Here is a 19371-nt window from a genome sequence, read left to right on the forward strand (position 1 = left end):
TAAAAAGGGGTACTCCGGTGAAAAACCTTTTTTTTAAATCAACTGGTGCCAGAAAGTTAAACAGATTTGTAAATTACTTTTATTTAAATATCATAAACCTTCCAGTACTTATCAGCTGCTGTATGTTCCACCGGACGTTCTTTTCTTTTTAAATTTCTTTTCTGTCTGACCACAGTGCTCTCTGCTGACACCTCTGTCCATGTCAGGAACTGTACAGAGCAGGAGAAAATCCCCATAGCAAACATATACTGCACTGGACAGTTCCTGAGACAGACAGAGGTGTCAGAAGATCACTGTGGTCAGACGGAAAAAAAATATAATAGAAAACAACTTCCTCTGAAGTATACAGCAGCTGATAAGTACTGAAAGGATTAAGATTTTTAAATAGAAGTCATTTACAAATCTGGGGAAAAAATGTGTATGTGCAGCTCACAATTAATAATACACACCGAGGTCAAACTAGGGCATGCAACTATACCTTAGTTGCAAAAAAAGGAAAACCAGAAACAAAAACTTTTGCCCGGACCTGCTAGGTGAGTATAGGTATACTGTATTTGAATTTATAATTATAAAATAGATTACTGGGTTGTGCTTCAATAATAATGTAATATATTTATTAAAATGACAATGTATAAAAGGTTACTCCTCACAGGGCCCGTGTGTGGAGAACACATAAAATACAGGCAATAAATAATAGAAGTACATAAAATAATAAGCATATAATTATACCACTGGCGTAAATATGTGGTTTCTTGTGTGCAACAAGCAAATGCCTATTTGGAATAAGCAGATACCTATTGCACAAATAATACTTAAATGGCTATTTACCACATTAAAATATGCATATGCATAGATGTGTCCTTTTTATGATACTAGACAGTTTGTAGCAATTTAAATATGTTACCGGTCTTTTGTAACAACGATGATGATGAAGAAATAGCCTAGCAGAGTCGTATTGTGAAGGGGTGGTGGTCATCACGGGCTAATGGCGCTGGCGGGCGCCGATGTACACGGGCTGCCGGAGGACCATTGGCGCTGGCAGGCGCTGTAGATGGAGAGATCCTCCCCGCCGGGCTACGATGCTGGCTGTGTGGGACCGAGGACCGCACGCTGGATACGAGGAGCTCACCTTGTGTTGTCGGCGTGTGATGTCAGCAGATGTTGAAGCTGGAAACACTGCACCTGAGTTAGCCTTGTAAAAGCTGGACCAGACAAATGCTGGACTAGATCCGCTGTAGTTTGCAGGTTCACAGAAGGTAACTAGCCATTAGTCATAGACACAGTTCATAAATAGCGTTTATGCCAGTGGCTATGCATACAGAACTAGACGCGTTTCAGGGTTATATAATGCAATCCTTTCCTCAATAGTCAAGGGAAAGGGTTGCATTATATAACCCTGAAACGCATCTAGTTCTGTATGCATAGCCACTGGCATAAACGCTATTTATGAACTGCGTCCATGACTAATGGCTAGTTACCTTCTGTGAACCTGCAAACTACAGCGGATCTAGTCCAGCATTTGTCTGGTCCAGCTTTTACAAGGCTAACTCAGGTGCAGTGTTTCCAGCTTCAACATCTGCTGACATCACACGCCGACAACACAAGGTGAGCTCCTCGTATCCAGCGTGCGGTCCTCGGTCCCACACAGCCAGCATCGTAGCCCAGCGGTGAGGATCTCTCCATCTACAGCGCCTGCCAGCGCCAATGGTCCTCCGGCAGCCCGTGTACATCGGCGCCCGCCAGTGCCATTAGCCCGTGATGACCACCACCCCTTCACAATACGACTCTGCTAGGCTATTTCTTCATCATCATCTGGGACCGCCACACAGAGGATCCAGTGCGATAAACCATCTATGCACTGCTTTAACAATACCTGTTTCCAGTGCAAACTGCCAGAGTTGTTACAAAAGACCGGTAACATATTTAAATTGCTACAAACTGTCTAGTATCATAAAAAGGACACATCTATGCATATGCATATTTTAATGTGGTAAATAGCCATTTAAGTATTATTTGTGCAATAGGTATCTGCTTATTCCAAATAGGCATTTGCTTGTTGCACACAAGAAACCACATATTTACGCCAGTGGTATAATTATATGCTTATTATTTTATGTACTTCTATTATTTATTGCCTGTATTTTATGTGTTCTCCACACACGGGCCCTGTGAGGAGTAACCTTTTATACATTGTCATTTTAATAAATATATTACATTATTATTGAAGCACAACCCAGTAATCTATTTTATCATTATAAATTCAAATACAGTATACCTATACTCACCTAGCAGGTCCGGGCAAAAGTTTTTGTTTCTAATTTACAAATCTGTTTCAAGGGGTATTACAGGAATTTTTTTTATTTGACTATGCTACACGGGCTGTACAGTTAGTTACAATTACTATATTACAGTTCATAATATAGTGTCTGTACCTGTGTGTGACGGTTTTCTCACAATTCTTCTGTGATTTCCACCCCAATATTTATTTTTAACAGCATACAAAATTACTTTTGTCTCAGATTTTTCCCAGGTTGCAATGTGGCCGAGATCTGACTCTGACTAGCCAGCTGATGGCAGGGAGCCGGTCTGCTTCAATGGGTGGAGGGATCGCTTGGTGGGAGAGGGATCAATCTGCAACTAATGCAACAGCTGTAGGTACCCTGATTGAAAACCACAGGTCTTTTGAATGGATGCAGCTCATTTATGTTTCAATGGGTGGGGTGGCTGATGTCTGGGAGGGAGGAAAATGGAATTATGGGATTTGTAGTCAAAAAAATAAAATTGAAACAGGAAATACCAGTTCACAAAAAGCTAGCCACAGTGTTATGGCAATCTCATAACATAGCCATTTATCCCCAAGACAAGCACAGATCCTCCCTAAGCATGTCCATTACTGTCTAGCAGGTATGTACTAAAATCACCTTATGGTGGATAACCCCTTTAACTTTATGGCACCAGTTGATTTGAAAAAAATATTTGTTTTTCACTGGAGTACCCCTTTAAGGCAAAAATTAGCTGTATCCTTAAGGGGTTAAACTAAAACCTTTTAAAAAACATTTACATAGCGCTCTGTAGGTATGTTGTCCCTGGGCCTGTCCTTGTAATTTCATGTGAATAACACATCTCTCACCAAAACATTGGGAATTATTACATTTCCCAGATCCTATATCAAGGAGACCATTTTACTACATTAAAACTAATAATTAAGTCATATGGCGTCTGTCCCTTTTAATTCTGAAGACACACAAGCATACATGTGGAAGAAAGTGATAATACGTTTGTTTAATAGCTTTTCTCTTGTTAAGTCTCCAGGATTGTAAGTGGAAGGATCAGCCTGAGCCCTATTGTAACCTATCAAAATGAGGTCTATTTGTTTACTGTACCCTCAGGCGCCAACAACCGGGAGTTCATTGTGCCTGTTAATTAAAGAAAGTAATTTACTCACCTTAAAAGAAAGTAAAAATTTGTACATTGTGTGACCCATACTATTACTTCAACAACCTGACAAAAGGCCGGCTGTGCAATGCAGTGTTCGGAGGAAGGACTTACTGCTACGTAACCCCTTCCAGTCACAAAATTGCTTTCTAAAGCAAACAAGGAATTTAAGGCAGAATTTGGATTAGTATTGTTCTGGTTGCTTTATGTTTTTCTCCAACATAACATAGTAAAATGTGAAGCAATATAAACAATGCCATTAGACACTACTAGAAAAAAAAATATATATTTACAAAAATATTTTACTGTTACATTTACATTAGGATATGCTAATATCCATAGTTTTGTAAATAAATAAATAAATAAATCTTAAACTGATTTATATATTGGTTGACCCTTCCATCCTAATTTTAAAAAGAATTGGGTTTGTATATTTGTTCAAAGAAGCACACATAGTATTGAACCACAGGAACTCTGTGTATCCTAGTAAACCAATTTTAAAGGAGAACTACAGGATTGAAAAATGTATCCCCTATCCTAAGGATAGGGGATACGTTTCAGATCGCGGAGGGTCCGACCGCTGGGGCCCCCCGTGATCTCCCGTACGGGGCCCCGGCCCTCTGGTTAGAGAGGGCGTGTTGACCACCACACGAAGCAGCGACTGACACGCCCCCTCCATACACTGCTATGGGAGAGCCGGAAATTGCCGAAAGCAGCGCTTCGGCTCTCCCATAGCAGTAAATGGAGGGCGCGTGTCAGCCGCCGCCTTGTGCGGTGGTCGACACGCGCTCTCTATGAAGAGAGCCGCGGCCCCGTACGGGAGATCATGGGGGGCCCCAGCGGTCGGACCCCCCGCAATCTGAAACTTATCCCCTATCCTTAGGATAGGGGATAACATTTTCAATCCCGTAGTTCTCCTTTAAATTTCTAAACCAAGGTTAAACTGTGATAGATTGTTTAACCAATATGCAAAAATAAAAAAATAAAACTAACACAGAAATTTACATTTTTCATTCCATCAAAATGAGCATTGGAATCAATTTTAATCCCATAGCATACTTTTTCTTAATAAATAATGTACTGAAAATATTAACACCAGTGTAAAATAGGCCTTACTAGGCCTGTGCACTCTATTTTTTAGCTGTGTCCATGTTAAAAGTTTGGAATACTTTACCTGTTGCCGTGTACATGTGATGCACAGAAGGCAAAACTATAGTGAAGCAATGTTGGGTCAATCATGGCTCCATTCTCTGCTCTTTCCAATAGGTCACTAAGATAACACAGGTGTCGATGGCAGCCTCTTACTCCATAACGGGCACAATATTCATCAAGGACAAACACCTGACCAGGACTGAACCAACCCTGGAAGAGAAATGGAATATTGTTTAGGTTCAATGCACAATGATCAATTTTGCTCAATTTAGCTTAAAGTGTTACAGTCATAAAAAATGTTTGACATGTCAATAGTTTTGATCAATCAAATGGATCTGGGTGGTGAGACCCCTACAACAAGTGGGTAAAAGAACTCCTAAAGAACCTATCTTCTGTAGCTAGTAGAAGGACGGGAAGAGAAACACACAGAGCAGTGCTTCTCCCCATTTATTCTAGCGATCAGTGGGGGTCTTAGCATCCATACTCCAACTGATCAAAACTTATGATATGTTACAAGTTATTTTTTTAGTGATAATAACACATTTAAAAATGGAATCTCATGACACAGATAGATGTGGTCTAAATTACAAACTAAAATTAAAAGTGTTCTAAGAGTGCCTATGCATGGCTGTATTATCTTTGTATGAGGTGTGGAGAATTAAAAGGAGTACTGTACTGCTAAACAATTCATCTCCTATCCAAAGGATGGGGGATGAGTGTCTGATAGCGGGGTTTCCCACCACTAGGACCCCCCCCCCCCCCCCCCCGAAATCTCTTGGCTGGTGCCCTGCTTCCCCCATGAACGGAGCTGCGATCGACATGTTTCCTAGACATGTAAAAGTTTAAAGCAAACTGGGTCTCACTCTTAAGACCGTTAGGATCGCTAGTTATAAGCGAAGGAAATGCACGACCCCCCCTAGCTGGCCATGAGATCTTTTGGCTGCATAGACTTATATAGGGAAAAAGTTGGATTTGAAAGACAACCAGAGAGTGAGCTGTGCAACTGGAGATTGCAGCAGGTCTCAGGAATGAGAATGGATAAGATCAAAACTTTTGTCATGTCTGGCCAACATGTCAAAAGTATTTTCAAATAATATAAACACTTTAAATTGTTCTTGAACCTTACAAAAATCAACCAGATGTTATTTTATGGAGACATTCTTGGAATGCCTCTGTTATTCTGTACCATATAGCATTGCCATATTGTGGCACTGGTAATATATATATATATATATATATATATATATATATATATGTATATATATATATATATATATATATATTAGTATAAAACCCTTTTGACTTTGCATGCCAGAGTAAAGGTTAAACATACTTAATGAGGAGTCAGTCCATGTACATTGGTTTTGATATACAAGGCTATTGTTTAATAATATTGGTTCATCAGTTGATGAGAGAAGTATAGATATCTACATGTGTTTTCTATCCATGTAGATGAGTGTATGCAAAAAGGTTCTACCCTGACACCTATGTGTCTGCAGACATGTCCCTGGAAACCAGTGCCAAATTTTATCAGAGGTCAAGTTAAAACATTACATTTATTTAATAGGTTTAAAGAAATTGTAAAATATGATAGAATCCCATGAATACATAAACATTTATAGAACATAAATAGGCTCTGAAAGCCCTAGATCTAACTGTGGTTATGAAACTCATCATCATTCCCTTTATTTCATGACTAGTATAAATGGAACTATATTTTTAGAGTCTGTCAGTAAAATAACAGATGTCTGTCAGCCCTGAGTCGATGACCCTAAAAACACCACAACCAATGATCCATGAAAATGCAACTGAGCTTGATCTAATTGTACAATTATATCTTTTCTGTACGGATAGTAGTTATGGTTTTAGGCTACTTCTAATTGATGGCTATTGCTTTAAGTATTGATTACAAATGGCCAGTGAGTAAAGTACAGACCAAAAGAGACAAATTAGAAGGTAGAGCACAAGAGATGTTCCGTATAATAGAATTGTTTACACACCCAACTAACATCAAGCCTTCTCAGTAATCTTTTGCCATTATCCATGGGGATCCCTGAGAAAGACTTCTGATCTTCCTTTAGAAAGCAATACAGTATTTGATAAAGAGTTCTAGGTGCAATAGGTGGCTTGGGAATTGGAGATAATCTGAACACAAAATTCTAACATACTGAATAATAGGAAGAATGACTTCACTAGATATCATTGATTGTACACACTTCATGAGAACTGATCTGCAAGGTGGGGTAAACATTGTACTTTCTCCCTTTAAGGTACCAAAGACAATATGTACCCCTGAATGGATTTCTTTTTTAATGTACAGCCTATATGTTGTTCTGGAGCAGTATCGACATTACATGTCACCGCAAAGGATGTAATAGAGCTTGCAGCAGGACCCAGAGGCAGACTGTGGCTGAACCTACTGCACATAAAGTACTAAAGGAGCCTGTTCGTAAGAATTAAAGGGGTACTCCACCCCAAGACGCCTTATCACCTATCCGAAGGATAGGAGATAAGATGACTCATCGTGGGGGTCCCTCTGCTGGGGACCCCCACGATCCTGGCTGCGCCAACCCAGACATCCGTTGCATGGAGCGAACTTCGCTCTATGCTGGATGACTGGCGATGCGGGGCGGAGGTTCGGGACATCTCGGCCATGCCCTGCTCATGGCGTCGCCGCCATGCCCCCTCAATGCAAGTCTGGGAGGGGGCATGACATCCATGGCCATGACATCATGAGCGGGTATGGCCGTGATACACGAGTCTCTGGCGCTGCAACCGACGCTCAAAACGAATGCGATCCGATATCTTATCCCCTATCCAAAGGAGAGAGATGTCTAAGGACAGAGTACCCCTTTAAGTAGGGTTGGTTTCTATAGATCTGAACACAAGCTTGTCCTTCTGCAGGATAGGAAGAAGAGCTGGGGAATGTTGTACTGATGAACAAGTAGCTGCAGAATGGCTTGCCCACTGGAGGTAGTGCTAGGCTGAAGGCCAAGAGAAGAGACAAGGAGGGTGTATAAAAGAAGTTTGCTTGTTGATTGAGGATCAGTTTTCTACTTTTCTAAGGGGGTTAATAAACCATCTGTTTTTCTAAGCAGTACCTGGAGAAGTATGAATAAGCAGATGGTGAGCCAATTAAAAAACTTCTAGAAATCTGGGGCTAGGAGGGTCCTGCTGTCCAGTGTGTGTGTATGTGTGTGTGTGTGTGTGTGTGTGTGTGGGGGGGGGGGTCCTAAGGAAAGCCTAAAGTGAGATCCAGTTGCCTAGGGAGCCTAGAAAGTGGCCTGGATGGTTGGTTTGGCCTGAAGCAAAAATATGACAAGTTTGGTTAAAAGTGAGAGTAGGGTCTAAGAACAATAGTATTAACATTAAAGTAGGTAGACCTTAAAGATATATAGCATACTAGATGGTATCTATATAGGGAGGTGGGGCTGAGGATAGAGCCCTTGAGAGCAAAGTCTAGGTGAGAGAAAGAGAGAGACAGTCACCAGATACATGGCAGATAGTGTGGGCCTGGTGAGGACCTGTATAAATTGCGAAGTAACACAGTCCTGGGCGTGTTTCTGAATACATATATATATATATATATATATATATATATATATATATATATATTCATTGTTCTATAAAAGGAATGCAATCATTAAGGGGTTCTCCAGGGCTTTTACATTGATGTATATGCCAACAATGTCTGATTAACCGGGTGTCAATTGATACCCAGTACTCCTCCCCCCTCCCATCAGCTGTTTGGAAGAGCAGCAACTCTAGCATATCCACAAGGATAAGAGCCAGAAGCAGATAGCTTCATTTGTGTTGGTGTACTGTCCACACTGGGGTTACGACAACTCAGTAACCACGGAACGGCCCCTACACAATAAGCAGAACCATTTGCTTTCAGGCTTTTTTATGGTGTATGTTCTAGAGCTGCAGTTCAGCCGAACAGCTGTGTTACGCCTAGCGCTCCGGGTCCCCGCTCCTCCCCGGAGCGCTCACGGCGTCCTTCTCCCTGCAGCTCCCCGGTCAGCGCTGACCGGGAGCGCTGCTCTGCCATGGCCGTTGGGGATGCGATTCGCACAGCGGGACGCGCCCGCTCGCGAATCGCATCCCAGGTCACTTACCCGTTCCCGTCTCCTGCGGTCATGTGCTGGCGCGCGCGGCTCCGCTCTCTAGGGCGCGCGCGCGCCAGCTCCCTGAGACTTAAAGGGCCAGTGCACCAATGATTGGTGCCTGGCCCAATTAGCTTAATTGGTTCCCACCTGTTCCCTGGCTATATCTAGTCTCCTCCCTTGCACTCCCTTGCCGGATCTTGTTGCCTTAGTGCCAGTGAAAGCGTTCCTTGTGTGTTCAATAGCCTGTGTACCAGTACCTTTGCTATCTCCCCTGACTACGAACCTTGCCGCCTGCCCCCGACCTTCTGCTACGTCCGACCTTGCTACTGCCTACTCCCTTGTACCTCGCCTATCTTCAGTATCTTCAGCAGCCAGAGAGGTGAGCCGTTGCTAGTGGATACGACCTGGTCACTACCGCCGCAGCAAGACCATCCCGCTTTGCGGCGGGCTCTGGTGAAAACCAGTAGTGGCTTAGAACCGGTCCACTAGCACGGTCCACGCCAATCCCTCTCTGGCACAGAGGATCCACTACCTGCCAGCCGGCATCGTGACAGTAGATCCGGCCATGGATCCCGCTGAAGTTCCTCTGCCAGCTGCCGCCGACCTCCCTACATTGGTCGCCCGACAAGAGCACCAGCTGTCGTACTTGACCACCATGACACAGCAACTCCAGTCGCAGCTACAGCAGCTCCAGTCACAGCAACAGCAGCAACAGTCGCAGCTACAGCAAGTTCAGTCTCAGCTACAGCAGCAACAACCATCTCCTCCGCCAGCTCCTGCACCCCTTCCGCAGCGAGTGGCCACTCCTAGCCTCCGCCTGTCTTTGCCGGACAAATTTAATGGGGACTCTAAGTTTTGCCGTGGCTTTCTTTCCCAATGTTCCCTGCATCTGGAGATGATGTCGAACCTGTTTCCCACTGAAAGGTCTAAGGTGGCTTTCGTAGTCAGCCTTCTGTCCGGAAAAGCCCTGTCATGGGCCACACCGCTCTGGGACCGCAATGACCCCGTCACTGCCTCTGTACACTCCTTCTTCTCGGAAATCCGAAGTGTCTTTGAGGAACCTGCCCGAGCCTCTTCTGCTGAGACTGCCCTGTTGAACCTGGTCCAGGGTAATTCTTCCGTTGGCGAGTATGCCGTACAATTCCGTACTCTTGCTTCAGAATTGTCCTGGAATAATGAGGCCCTCTGCGCGACCTTCAAAAAAGGCCTATCCAGCAACATTAAAGATGTTCTGGCCGCACGAGAGACTCCTGCTAACCTGCATGAACTCATTCATCTAGCCACTCGCATTGACATGCGTTTTTCTGAGAGGCATCAAGAGCTCCGCCAGGAAAAAGACTTAGATCTCTGGCCACCTCTCCCACAGTCTCCACTGCAATCTGCGCCTAGGCCTCCCGCCGAGGAGGCCATGCAAGTGGATCGGTCTCGCCTGACCCTGGAAGAGAGGAATCGCCGTAAGGAAGAGAATCTCTGTCTGTACTGTGCCAGTACTGAACATTTTTTGGTGGATTGCCCAATCCGTCCTCCACGTCTGGGAAACGCACGCTCGCACTCAGCTCTCGTGGGTGTGGCGTCTCTTGATGCCAAGTCGGCTTCTCCACGTCTCACGGTACCTGTTCGGATTTCCACTTCAGCCAGCTCTCCCCTCTCAGCCGTGGCCTGCCTGGACTCTGGAGCTTCTGGGAATTTTATTCGGGAGTCCTTTGTGAATAAATTTCGTATTCCGGTGACCCGTCTTGTCAAGCCACTCCACATTTCCGCGGTCAACGGAGCCAGGTTGGACTGTACCATACGTTTCCGCACGGAGCCCCTTCTTATGAGCATCGGATCTCATCACGAGAGGATTGAACTTTTGGTCCTCCCCAATTGCACCTCGGAAATTCTCCTTGGACTTCCCTGGCTTCAACTTCATTCCCCAATCCTGGATTGGTCCACTGGGGAGATCAAGAGTTGGGGGTCCTCTTGTGCCAAGAACTGTCTAAAACCGGTTCCCAGTAACCCTTGCCGTAACTCTGTGGTTCCTCCTGTATTCGGTCCCCCTAAGGTCATTAAGGACTCTGCCTGCCACAGGAAATGCCCCTCCCCCCCTCCCAGTTCCATCAGGCAAGCTTCTGTGTCCCCTCATGGCCCTCGTCCTGGTGTCACACTGCCCTGTGCCAGGTCTCGCCCTCTGCCCTCTCTCCCCATTCCTACTCCTGCGGTTCTGCCTGCCGTTGAGGAATCCCTCCATCCTTTCCCGGTGTCCTCATCCCAGGGGAGGCAGTTACCCGATAAAGAGAAGGGGAGACCTAAGGGGGGGGGTACTGTTACGCCTAGCGCTCCGGGTCCCCGCTCCTCCCCGGAGCGCTCACGGCGTCCTTCTCCCTGCAGCTCCCCGGTCAGCGCTGACCGGGAGCGCTGCTCTGCCATGGCCGTTGGGGATGCGATTCGCACAGCGGGACGCGCCCGCTCGCGAATCGCATCCCAGGTCACTTACCCGTTCCCGTCTCCTGCGGTCATGTGCTGGCGCGCGCGGCTCCGCTCTCTAGGGCGCGCGCGCGCCAGCTCCCTGAGACTTAAAGGGCCAGTGCACCAATGATTGGTGCCTGGCCCAATTAGCTTAATTGGTTCCCACCTGTTCCCTGGCTATATCTAGTCTCCTCCCTTGCACTCCCTTGCCGGATCTTGTTGCCTTAGTGCCAGTGAAAGCGTTCCTTGTGTGTTCAATAGCCTGTGTACCAGTACCTTTGCTATCTCCCCTGACTACGAACCTTGCCGCCTGCCCCCGACCTTCTGCTACGTCCGACCTTGCTACTGCCTACTCCCTTGTACCTCGCCTATCTTCAGTATCTTCAGCAGCCAGAGAGGTGAGCCGTTGCTAGTGGATACGACCTGGTCACTACCGCCGCAGCAAGACCATCCCGCTTTGCGGCGGGCTCTGGTGAAAACCAGTAGTGGCTTAGAACCGGTCCACTAGCACGGTCCACGCCAATCCCTCTCTGGCACAGAGGATCCACTACCTGCCAGCCGGCATCGTGACAGTAGATCCGGCCATGGATCCCGCTGAAGTTCCTCTGCCAGCTGCCGCCGACCTCCCTACATTGGTCGCCCGACAAGAGCACCAGCTGTCGTACTTGACCACCATGACACAGCAACTCCAGTCGCAGCTACAGCAGCTCCAGTCACAGCAACAGCAGCAACAGTCGCAGCTACAGCAAGTTCAGTCTCAGCTACAGCAGCAACAACCATCTCCTCCGCCAGCTCCTGCACCCCTTCCGCAGCGAGTGGCCACTCCTAGCCTCCGCCTGTCTTTGCCGGACAAATTTAATGGGGACTCTAAGTTTTGCCGTGGCTTTCTTTCCCAATGTTCCCTGCATCTGGAGATGATGTCGAACCTGTTTCCCACTGAAAGGTCTAAGGTGGCTTTCGTAGTCAGCCTTCTGTCCGGAAAAGCCCTGTCATGGGCCACACCGCTCTGGGACCGCAATGACCCCGTCACTGCCTCTGTACACTCCTTCTTCTCGGAAATCCGAAGTGTCTTTGAGGAACCTGCCCGAGCCTCTTCTGCTGAGACTGCCCTGTTGAACCTGGTCCAGGGTAATTCTTCCGTTGGCGAGTATGCCGTACAATTCCGTACTCTTGCTTCAGAATTGTCCTGGAATAATGAGGCCCTCTGCGCGACCTTCAAAAAAGGCCTATCCAGCAACATTAAAGATGTTCTGGCCGCACGAGAGACTCCTGCTAACCTGCATGAACTCATTCATCTAGCCACTCGCATTGACATGCGTTTTTCTGAGAGGCATCAAGAGCTCCGCCAGGAAAAAGACTTAGATCTCTGGCCACCTCTCCCACAGTCTCCACTGCAATCTGCGCCTAGGCCTCCCGCCGAGGAGGCCATGCAAGTGGATCGGTCTCGCCTGACCCTGGAAGAGAGGAATCGCCGTAAGGAAGAGAATCTCTGTCTGTACTGTGCCAGTACTGAACATTTTTTGGTGGATTGCCCAATCCGTCCTCCACGTCTGGGAAACGCACGCTCGCACTCAGCTCTCGTGGGTGTGGCGTCTCTTGATGCCAAGTCGGCTTCTCCACGTCTCACGGTACCTGTTCGGATTTCCACTTCAGCCAGCTCTCCCCTCTCAGCCGTGGCCTGCCTGGACTCTGGAGCTTCTGGGAATTTTATTCGGGAGTCCTTTGTGAATAAATTTCGTATTCCGGTGACCCGTCTTGTCAAGCCACTCCACATTTCCGCGGTCAACGGAGCCAGGTTGGACTGTACCATACGTTTCCGCACGGAGCCCCTTCTTATGAGCATCGGATCTCATCACGAGAGGATTGAACTTTTGGTCCTCCCCAATTGCACCTCGGAAATTCTCCTTGGACTTCCCTGGCTTCAACTTCATTCCCCAATCCTGGATTGGTCCACTGGGGAGATCAAGAGTTGGGGGTCCTCTTGTGCCAAGAACTGTCTAAAACCGGTTCCCAGTAACCCTTGCCGTAACTCTGTGGTTCCTCCTGTATTCGGTCCCCCTAAGGTCATTAAGGACTCTGCCTGCCACAGGAAATGCCCCTCCCCCCCTCCCAGTTCCATCAGGCAAGCTTCTGTGTCCCCTCATGGCCCTCGTCCTGGTGTCACACTGCCCTGTGCCAGGTCTCGCCCTCTGCCCTCTCTCCCCATTCCTACTCCTGCGGTTCTGCCTGCCGTTGAGGAATCCCTCCATCCTTTCCCGGTGTCCTCATCCCAGGGGAGGCAGTTACCCGATAAAGAGAAGGGGAGACCTAAGGGGGGGGGGTACTGTTACGCCTAGCGCTCCGGGTCCCCGCTCCTCCCCGGAGCGCTCACGGCGTCCTTCTCCCTGCAGCTCCCCGGTCAGCGCTGACCGGGAGCGCTGCTCTGCCATGGCCGTTGGGGATGCGATTCGCACAGCGGGACGCGCCCGCTCGCGAATCGCATCCCAGGTCACTTACCCGTTCCCGTCTCCTGCGGTCATGTGCTGGCGCGCGCGGCTCCGCTCTCTAGGGCGCGCGCGCGCCAGCTCCCTGAGACTTAAAGGGCCAGTGCACCAATGATTGGTGCCTGGCCCAATTAGCTTAATTGGTTCCCACCTGTTCCCTGGCTATATCTAGTCTCCTCCCTTGCACTCCCTTGCCGGATCTTGTTGCCTTAGTGCCAGTGAAAGCGTTCCTTGTGTGTTCAATAGCCTGTGTACCAGTACCTTTGCTATCTCCCCTGACTACGAACCTTGCCGCCTGCCCCCGACCTTCTGCTACGTCCGACCTTGCTACTGCCTACTCCCTTGTACCTCGCCTATCTTCAGTATCTTCAGCAGCCAGAGAGGTGAGCCGTTGCTAGTGGATACGACCTGGTCACTACCGCCGCAGCAAGACCATCCCGCTTTGCGGCGGGCTCTGGTGAAAACCAGTAGTGGCTTAGAACCGGTCCACTAGCACGGTCCACGCCAATCCCTCTCTGGCACAGAGGATCCACTACCTGCCAGCCGGCATCGTGACAAGCTGATTGGCTTGGGTGCTGGTTGTCAGCACCTCCTAAATGAGATATTGATGTATTGATGGCTAATCCTGAAAATAGGCAAAACCCCTCCCCTAAGCTCATCTGAGAACCATAACCATCAAGAATGCTGTGCCACTGTATGTGAAAAAATGTTACTGTCAGAGCATCACACCTCCACTATACATATTGGCCCCATATGCCCTTCCAGCCTCCCCAACTCCTTCCACACTATCCATGGAAAGCTTGTTTTTATCATGTTATTGGTGGACGTGACAATGTAACGTGCCAAAAGTGCATATTTATCTGTCTATCTAACATTGCCTCTGAACGGAAAGGCAGGTCTGTGGATGTGTAGCAGGTCCTTGGGTATGTGTTATTAGAGACATACAGTAAGTGTTCTCATCACAACCTCATTGAGGGAACAGAGCTGCACTCTCCCCCCCGGAATATGCTCAGAAAGATTGACCCTTTAATATATATATATATATATATATATATATATATATATATATATATATATGTATATAACATATTCAGGCTAAGTGATAAATATCTGACCGATGGAGGTTAAGTTATAGAACCCCAAGAATAGTCAGAACTGCCATGTTCCCCTATATACACAGCTGTTCCTATCAAAGGTTACAGGATTTCCTAATATAGAGTACTGTGTTGGCATCCTCTAGCAGTCTAATAACGTTTGAATGGAGTGACAGTGTACATACTAAACCTAGGCTCCATCCAACCAGAAGGGACAAGGGACTCCTGATCTGGTAGTAAGTGGGGATCAAAGAGGTTGGACCCACACCAATGAGACATTAATCACCTACCCTGTGGACAGGAGAAATGTTTTGTTTATGGTAAAACCTTTAAAAGTTGCTTTTGTCTACTCTGGAAAACCAAGCCCTATATCATCATGCATAAAAATGCAAAAGTACCATATATAAGTAGGAGAAACTCACCAGGCAAGAATATGAGTCGTTAAGTCTATGGTCTAGTGTAAGCCGCTGAACCATCTCAAATAGGGTGGCGTGATCAAAGTTACACGGGTTTGAAGATATGAATTCATCCATGCCATGTTTTTGAGCTCTGTCGGCATCTGTTTGTTTGCATGTGTGGAGAAAAACACAGTTTAGAGGAACAGAAATAACCATTTTTTTTTCTTTTTAACCCAATGAATCCTAATATAAAAAATATTTTAAATATGAAATGTAATTTAAATGTAAAATAATCTAGACATGGACTTTATTGTTTAGTTAGATGTCGCTAAACCTCAAGAGTGAATGCATAGCATCGGGTTTTCTTTATAAACTTATTATCTAGAAATGATGTTTATGAACACTTATTCTACATTTAATACTGGAAAATAGAGACAAAGAGAGGACACATAGTATTGTAGGGTCATTTACGACAAGTAGTTTGCACACACATCCAAATGCTAAAATTTTATTAAACATTACATATTATTGTGTAAATATGTACACATATATGAATGGAAGTTAAAAAAAAAGCAGGATTTCATGTTAGTTTTTGCAATTTATTGATCACTATTTACAGGCTGGCAGTGGTTCTTCATAGGAGCTAGAACCATAATGAACATGAGAAATCCTGTAAGTGAGGTTTGTGGGTTGGAGGGAGGAGTAGTTACTGTATACAGTAACCATGGGTGATTTGTATAACATATTGTACCGTAGCTTCGGCGTGTTGGGCCCCAGCACTTGGGCTGTTTACATAACCACCAATTACTTTTTATGTTAAATTACTTAATGGTTGCAGCTATTTAAATATGGAAACAGCTCTTTCTATCGTGAAGTCTATCCTGAAGTCATTAAACCAATGTTTAACTTTGTATTTATTACTGGGTAATAGTATAGATCTTTAAGGCCATGGGGTTCAGATAACATTTCTGTGCAACCTCAATAGTTTGGCTATTCTTCTTACAGTTTCTAATTAAAGGGGTTCTCCGGTGCTTACACATCTTATCCCCTATCCAAAGGATAGGGGATAAGATGCCTGATCGCGGGAGTCCCGCAGCTCGGGACGCCCGCGATCATGCACGCGGCACCCCGTTTGTAATCAGTCCCTGAAGCGTGTTCGCTCCGGGTCTGATTATGGGCGACTACAGGGTCGGCAGCGTGTGACGTCACACCTCCGCCCCCGTGTGATGTCACGCTCCGCCCCTCAACGTGTGACGTCACGCCTCCGCCCCCGTGTGACGTCACGTGTCCCCAGCTGCGGGACTCCCGCGATCAGGCATCTTATCCCCTATCCTTTGGATAGGGGATAAGATGTGTAAGCACCGGAGAACCCCTTTAACTATAGATAACACATGGAAAGCCGCTGCAAGGAGCATCTCTCAGACAACCCTTTATTTTAACGGGTACTGTGTAATGCCTAATTTCCCCTGTGGGGCCACTGCAGGGAAATAACAGGTACCATCAGGTTTTCCCACAGTTTACAGCTGATGGGCCCCTACTGGGGTACACATTGTGGTCTTTTTTTGTCAAGGGATTCTTTAAAGGCGCTTTTCTCACCACATTTTTGTGGTGTCCAGAGGGTGTATACATATTTTTTTTCAGGATCCTGCTCTATAGAAGAGCGTAGATGTCTACACTATTCCATCCAGCAGAAAAAAGCAAGCCTTGCAGGAAACCACTTTTCCGGCCTCCTTCGCATGATAAGGGGGTCTATCAGTATGTTGTTTTTATGAGATTTTCCCATGCATATAGCAAGTGTACACTACAGGTGTAAAATAGCCTAACAAGTACAACAGTAGATAACTCCTTCAATGAAGGTAAGTAGTATTTTTTTACTTTGCCTTCTTGGCAATGATTTTACATGTAATGAAAGCGCACTGTATTTTAATAGTCTTTACCTATACAATGAGATATCAAACAATTATATTGTGAATACAGGGAAAACACTCTTGGTGCATATTTTCCTTATATACCTGAAGTAAATGACCCCTTAATCTCACAAACATCTTACTTCAATTCCATTACTTTACAGAATATTTTATGTTAATGTTTATTTCATGTTTAGACTTTTTTTTTCATCTATTGTCTGCCTCCTAAATTGTCTCATGGCAAATAACTCCATTTATTGTGATTTTTTAAGTATGTATACACATACGCTACACATTCAGTACATTGCTGTATTGCAATATTTTTTATATGTATATATCGGAGATTTTAAATAATTCACACACTTACACACAAAAAATATTTTGCAATGGCAACAAGAAATGTCTTTGTCACATATAATCATTGTTAAAATAAAAGTTAAATATGTCAAACCTGCAAACAGTCCACATTTTTACAGGGTCAGTACATGACAAGGGCAAAGTTTATTCTATTTTAAGGGTTTATTCTCGCATATAGTATCCTGCGCATATTTAATTTGAAGCTGCAGATTTTATGCTGCAAAGTTCAATCTATTACTAAATGACTGAACACAGCTTCAAATCTGCAGCATCAAATCCTGTGCTTAAAATATGTGCAGAATACTGTCTGTGTGTATAGACCCTAATAGGGAATTCTTGGCCAGTTTTGAGGACTCTAGCATATATGAAGGACTGTTGTTACTTAAATATGCCCACCGTTTTAATAGGCACAGCGGTTGGAGTTTGTAAATAAAAGGGCAAACAAGTAAAGATTTTACCCCCTTATTTCCTTATCCATGAACAAATTTGCACAAACCACTTACTGAAACAAAACTTAAAGGGGTATTCCGGTGCTTAGACATCTTATCCCCTATCCAAAGGATAGGGGATAAGATGCCTGACCGCGGGAGTCCCGCCGCTGGGGACCCCCGTGATCTTGCACGCGGCACCCCGTTTGTAATCAGTCCCCAGAGCGTGTTCGCTCCGTGTCTGATTACGGGCGATCACAGGGCGGCTAGAGAGTGACGTCACGCCTGCGCCCCCGTGTGATGTCACGCTTTCACGCCCCCTCCCATAGGCTTGCATTGAGGGGCGGAGCGTGATGTCACGGTGGTCCCCAGCGGCGGGACTCCCGCGGTCAGGCATCTTATCCCCTATCCTTTGGATAGGGGATAAGATGTCTAAGCACCGGAGTACCCCTTTAAAATAAATGTAGACTTATTGAGCTGTCTGTTTTTCTATGATCACCACCATGCCCCAACCAGTTGGCATTTCTTTACAAGTCTGGGTAGATCCATGCACTGTTGTAAAGCCTACATTTATTAAAATTTTTGCTATTTTAGAGTATTAGAAGTGATCTATCCAATTTACAAATGTAAACTACTCATAAAATAAAGAAAATACCAGTAAAGTAAACTGAATTTAAAATTGCAAACCATTTGCAATTTCTTAATGTTATGAAAAAATAAATAGTAAATAAAGAAAAAGAAAATATACAATATGTTTTTAACTGAAGTTATTTATAATTTTCTAAATAAAATTATCTTATGGTAGCTTATTGAGGGGTTAACAAATATATTATATTTTATTACCATTAGAGGTTTGCCAGTAAATATACATAGCTAAAATATGGCTCTTAATAACTTAATGCAAAAAATAAAAAATAAATAGGGATGAATTATTTTAAAACCATAATTTCATTTTTATCAATTAAAAAGAAGGCAAAATTATAGAGAAAAATAATGTGGCTAATTTTCATGGAATAAAAAAAAAAAAAAAAAACACTTCTGCCCACCACAGAGAAACACTCAGTCTCCTGCTGTGCATGCTGTTCGTGTTCTATAGCTCAAGTGGGTAATCTTCTAGGAGATTTGAATATGAAATGTAAGGCTGCATTAAAACTTCTCTTCAGATACCAAAAGCACAAGAGAAACAAGTGCATACACCAGCAGCAGAACAGCTTTGATAAAATGATCCCTAATAGTAATCGAAAGACGTAGATTTTTTTCTTTTTGAATTTTCAAGGCCTTCTGCCATTAAAGCTTGATCTTATTCATCATTATTATTATTTTTTTCTTATGGCATTTATTTTAGGGAAAAGAATCAAAACAAAACCAAAATTAATAAAAAGATTATTTTAAATGTAAAGAAAAAAAACCCTATACCTTCGGTACCTACTGTATTTGTACACTTTTCGGAAGGAATTGACACAGGAATCTAAGACAACAAGGGAGTTACATACAGTACACTAAACGGAAGACACCACATAAGTTTCCTGACATGAATATTAGTGGTGGTCATGTGATGTT

At 45.0% G+C, this 19371-nt stretch overlaps 1 protein-coding gene across 11 annotated transcripts in view; it reads right to left on the reverse strand.

The window, feature by feature from the left end:
• Positions 1-19371, reverse strand: part of CADPS (calcium dependent secretion activator) — a 560269-nt gene that overhangs the window by 196085 nt on the left and 344813 nt on the right. For all 11 annotated transcript variants that reach the window (XM_056524520.1, XM_056524514.1, XM_056524517.1 and 8 more), the window contains exons 12-13: positions 15144-15280; positions 4610-4797 (exon numbers count right to left, since the gene is read on the reverse strand). In XM_056524520.1, the coding sequence (XP_056380495.1) occupies positions 4610-4797; positions 15144-15280 (325 nt within the window). The remainder of the gene's footprint in view (positions 1-4609; positions 4798-15143; positions 15281-19371) is intronic.

This window comes from Hyla sarda, chromosome 6 (genome assembly GCF_029499605.1).
Source record: "Hyla sarda isolate aHylSar1 chromosome 6, aHylSar1.hap1, whole genome shotgun sequence".
In the NCBI taxonomy this organism is placed as follows: domain Eukaryota; kingdom Metazoa; phylum Chordata; class Amphibia; order Anura; family Hylidae; genus Hyla; species Hyla sarda.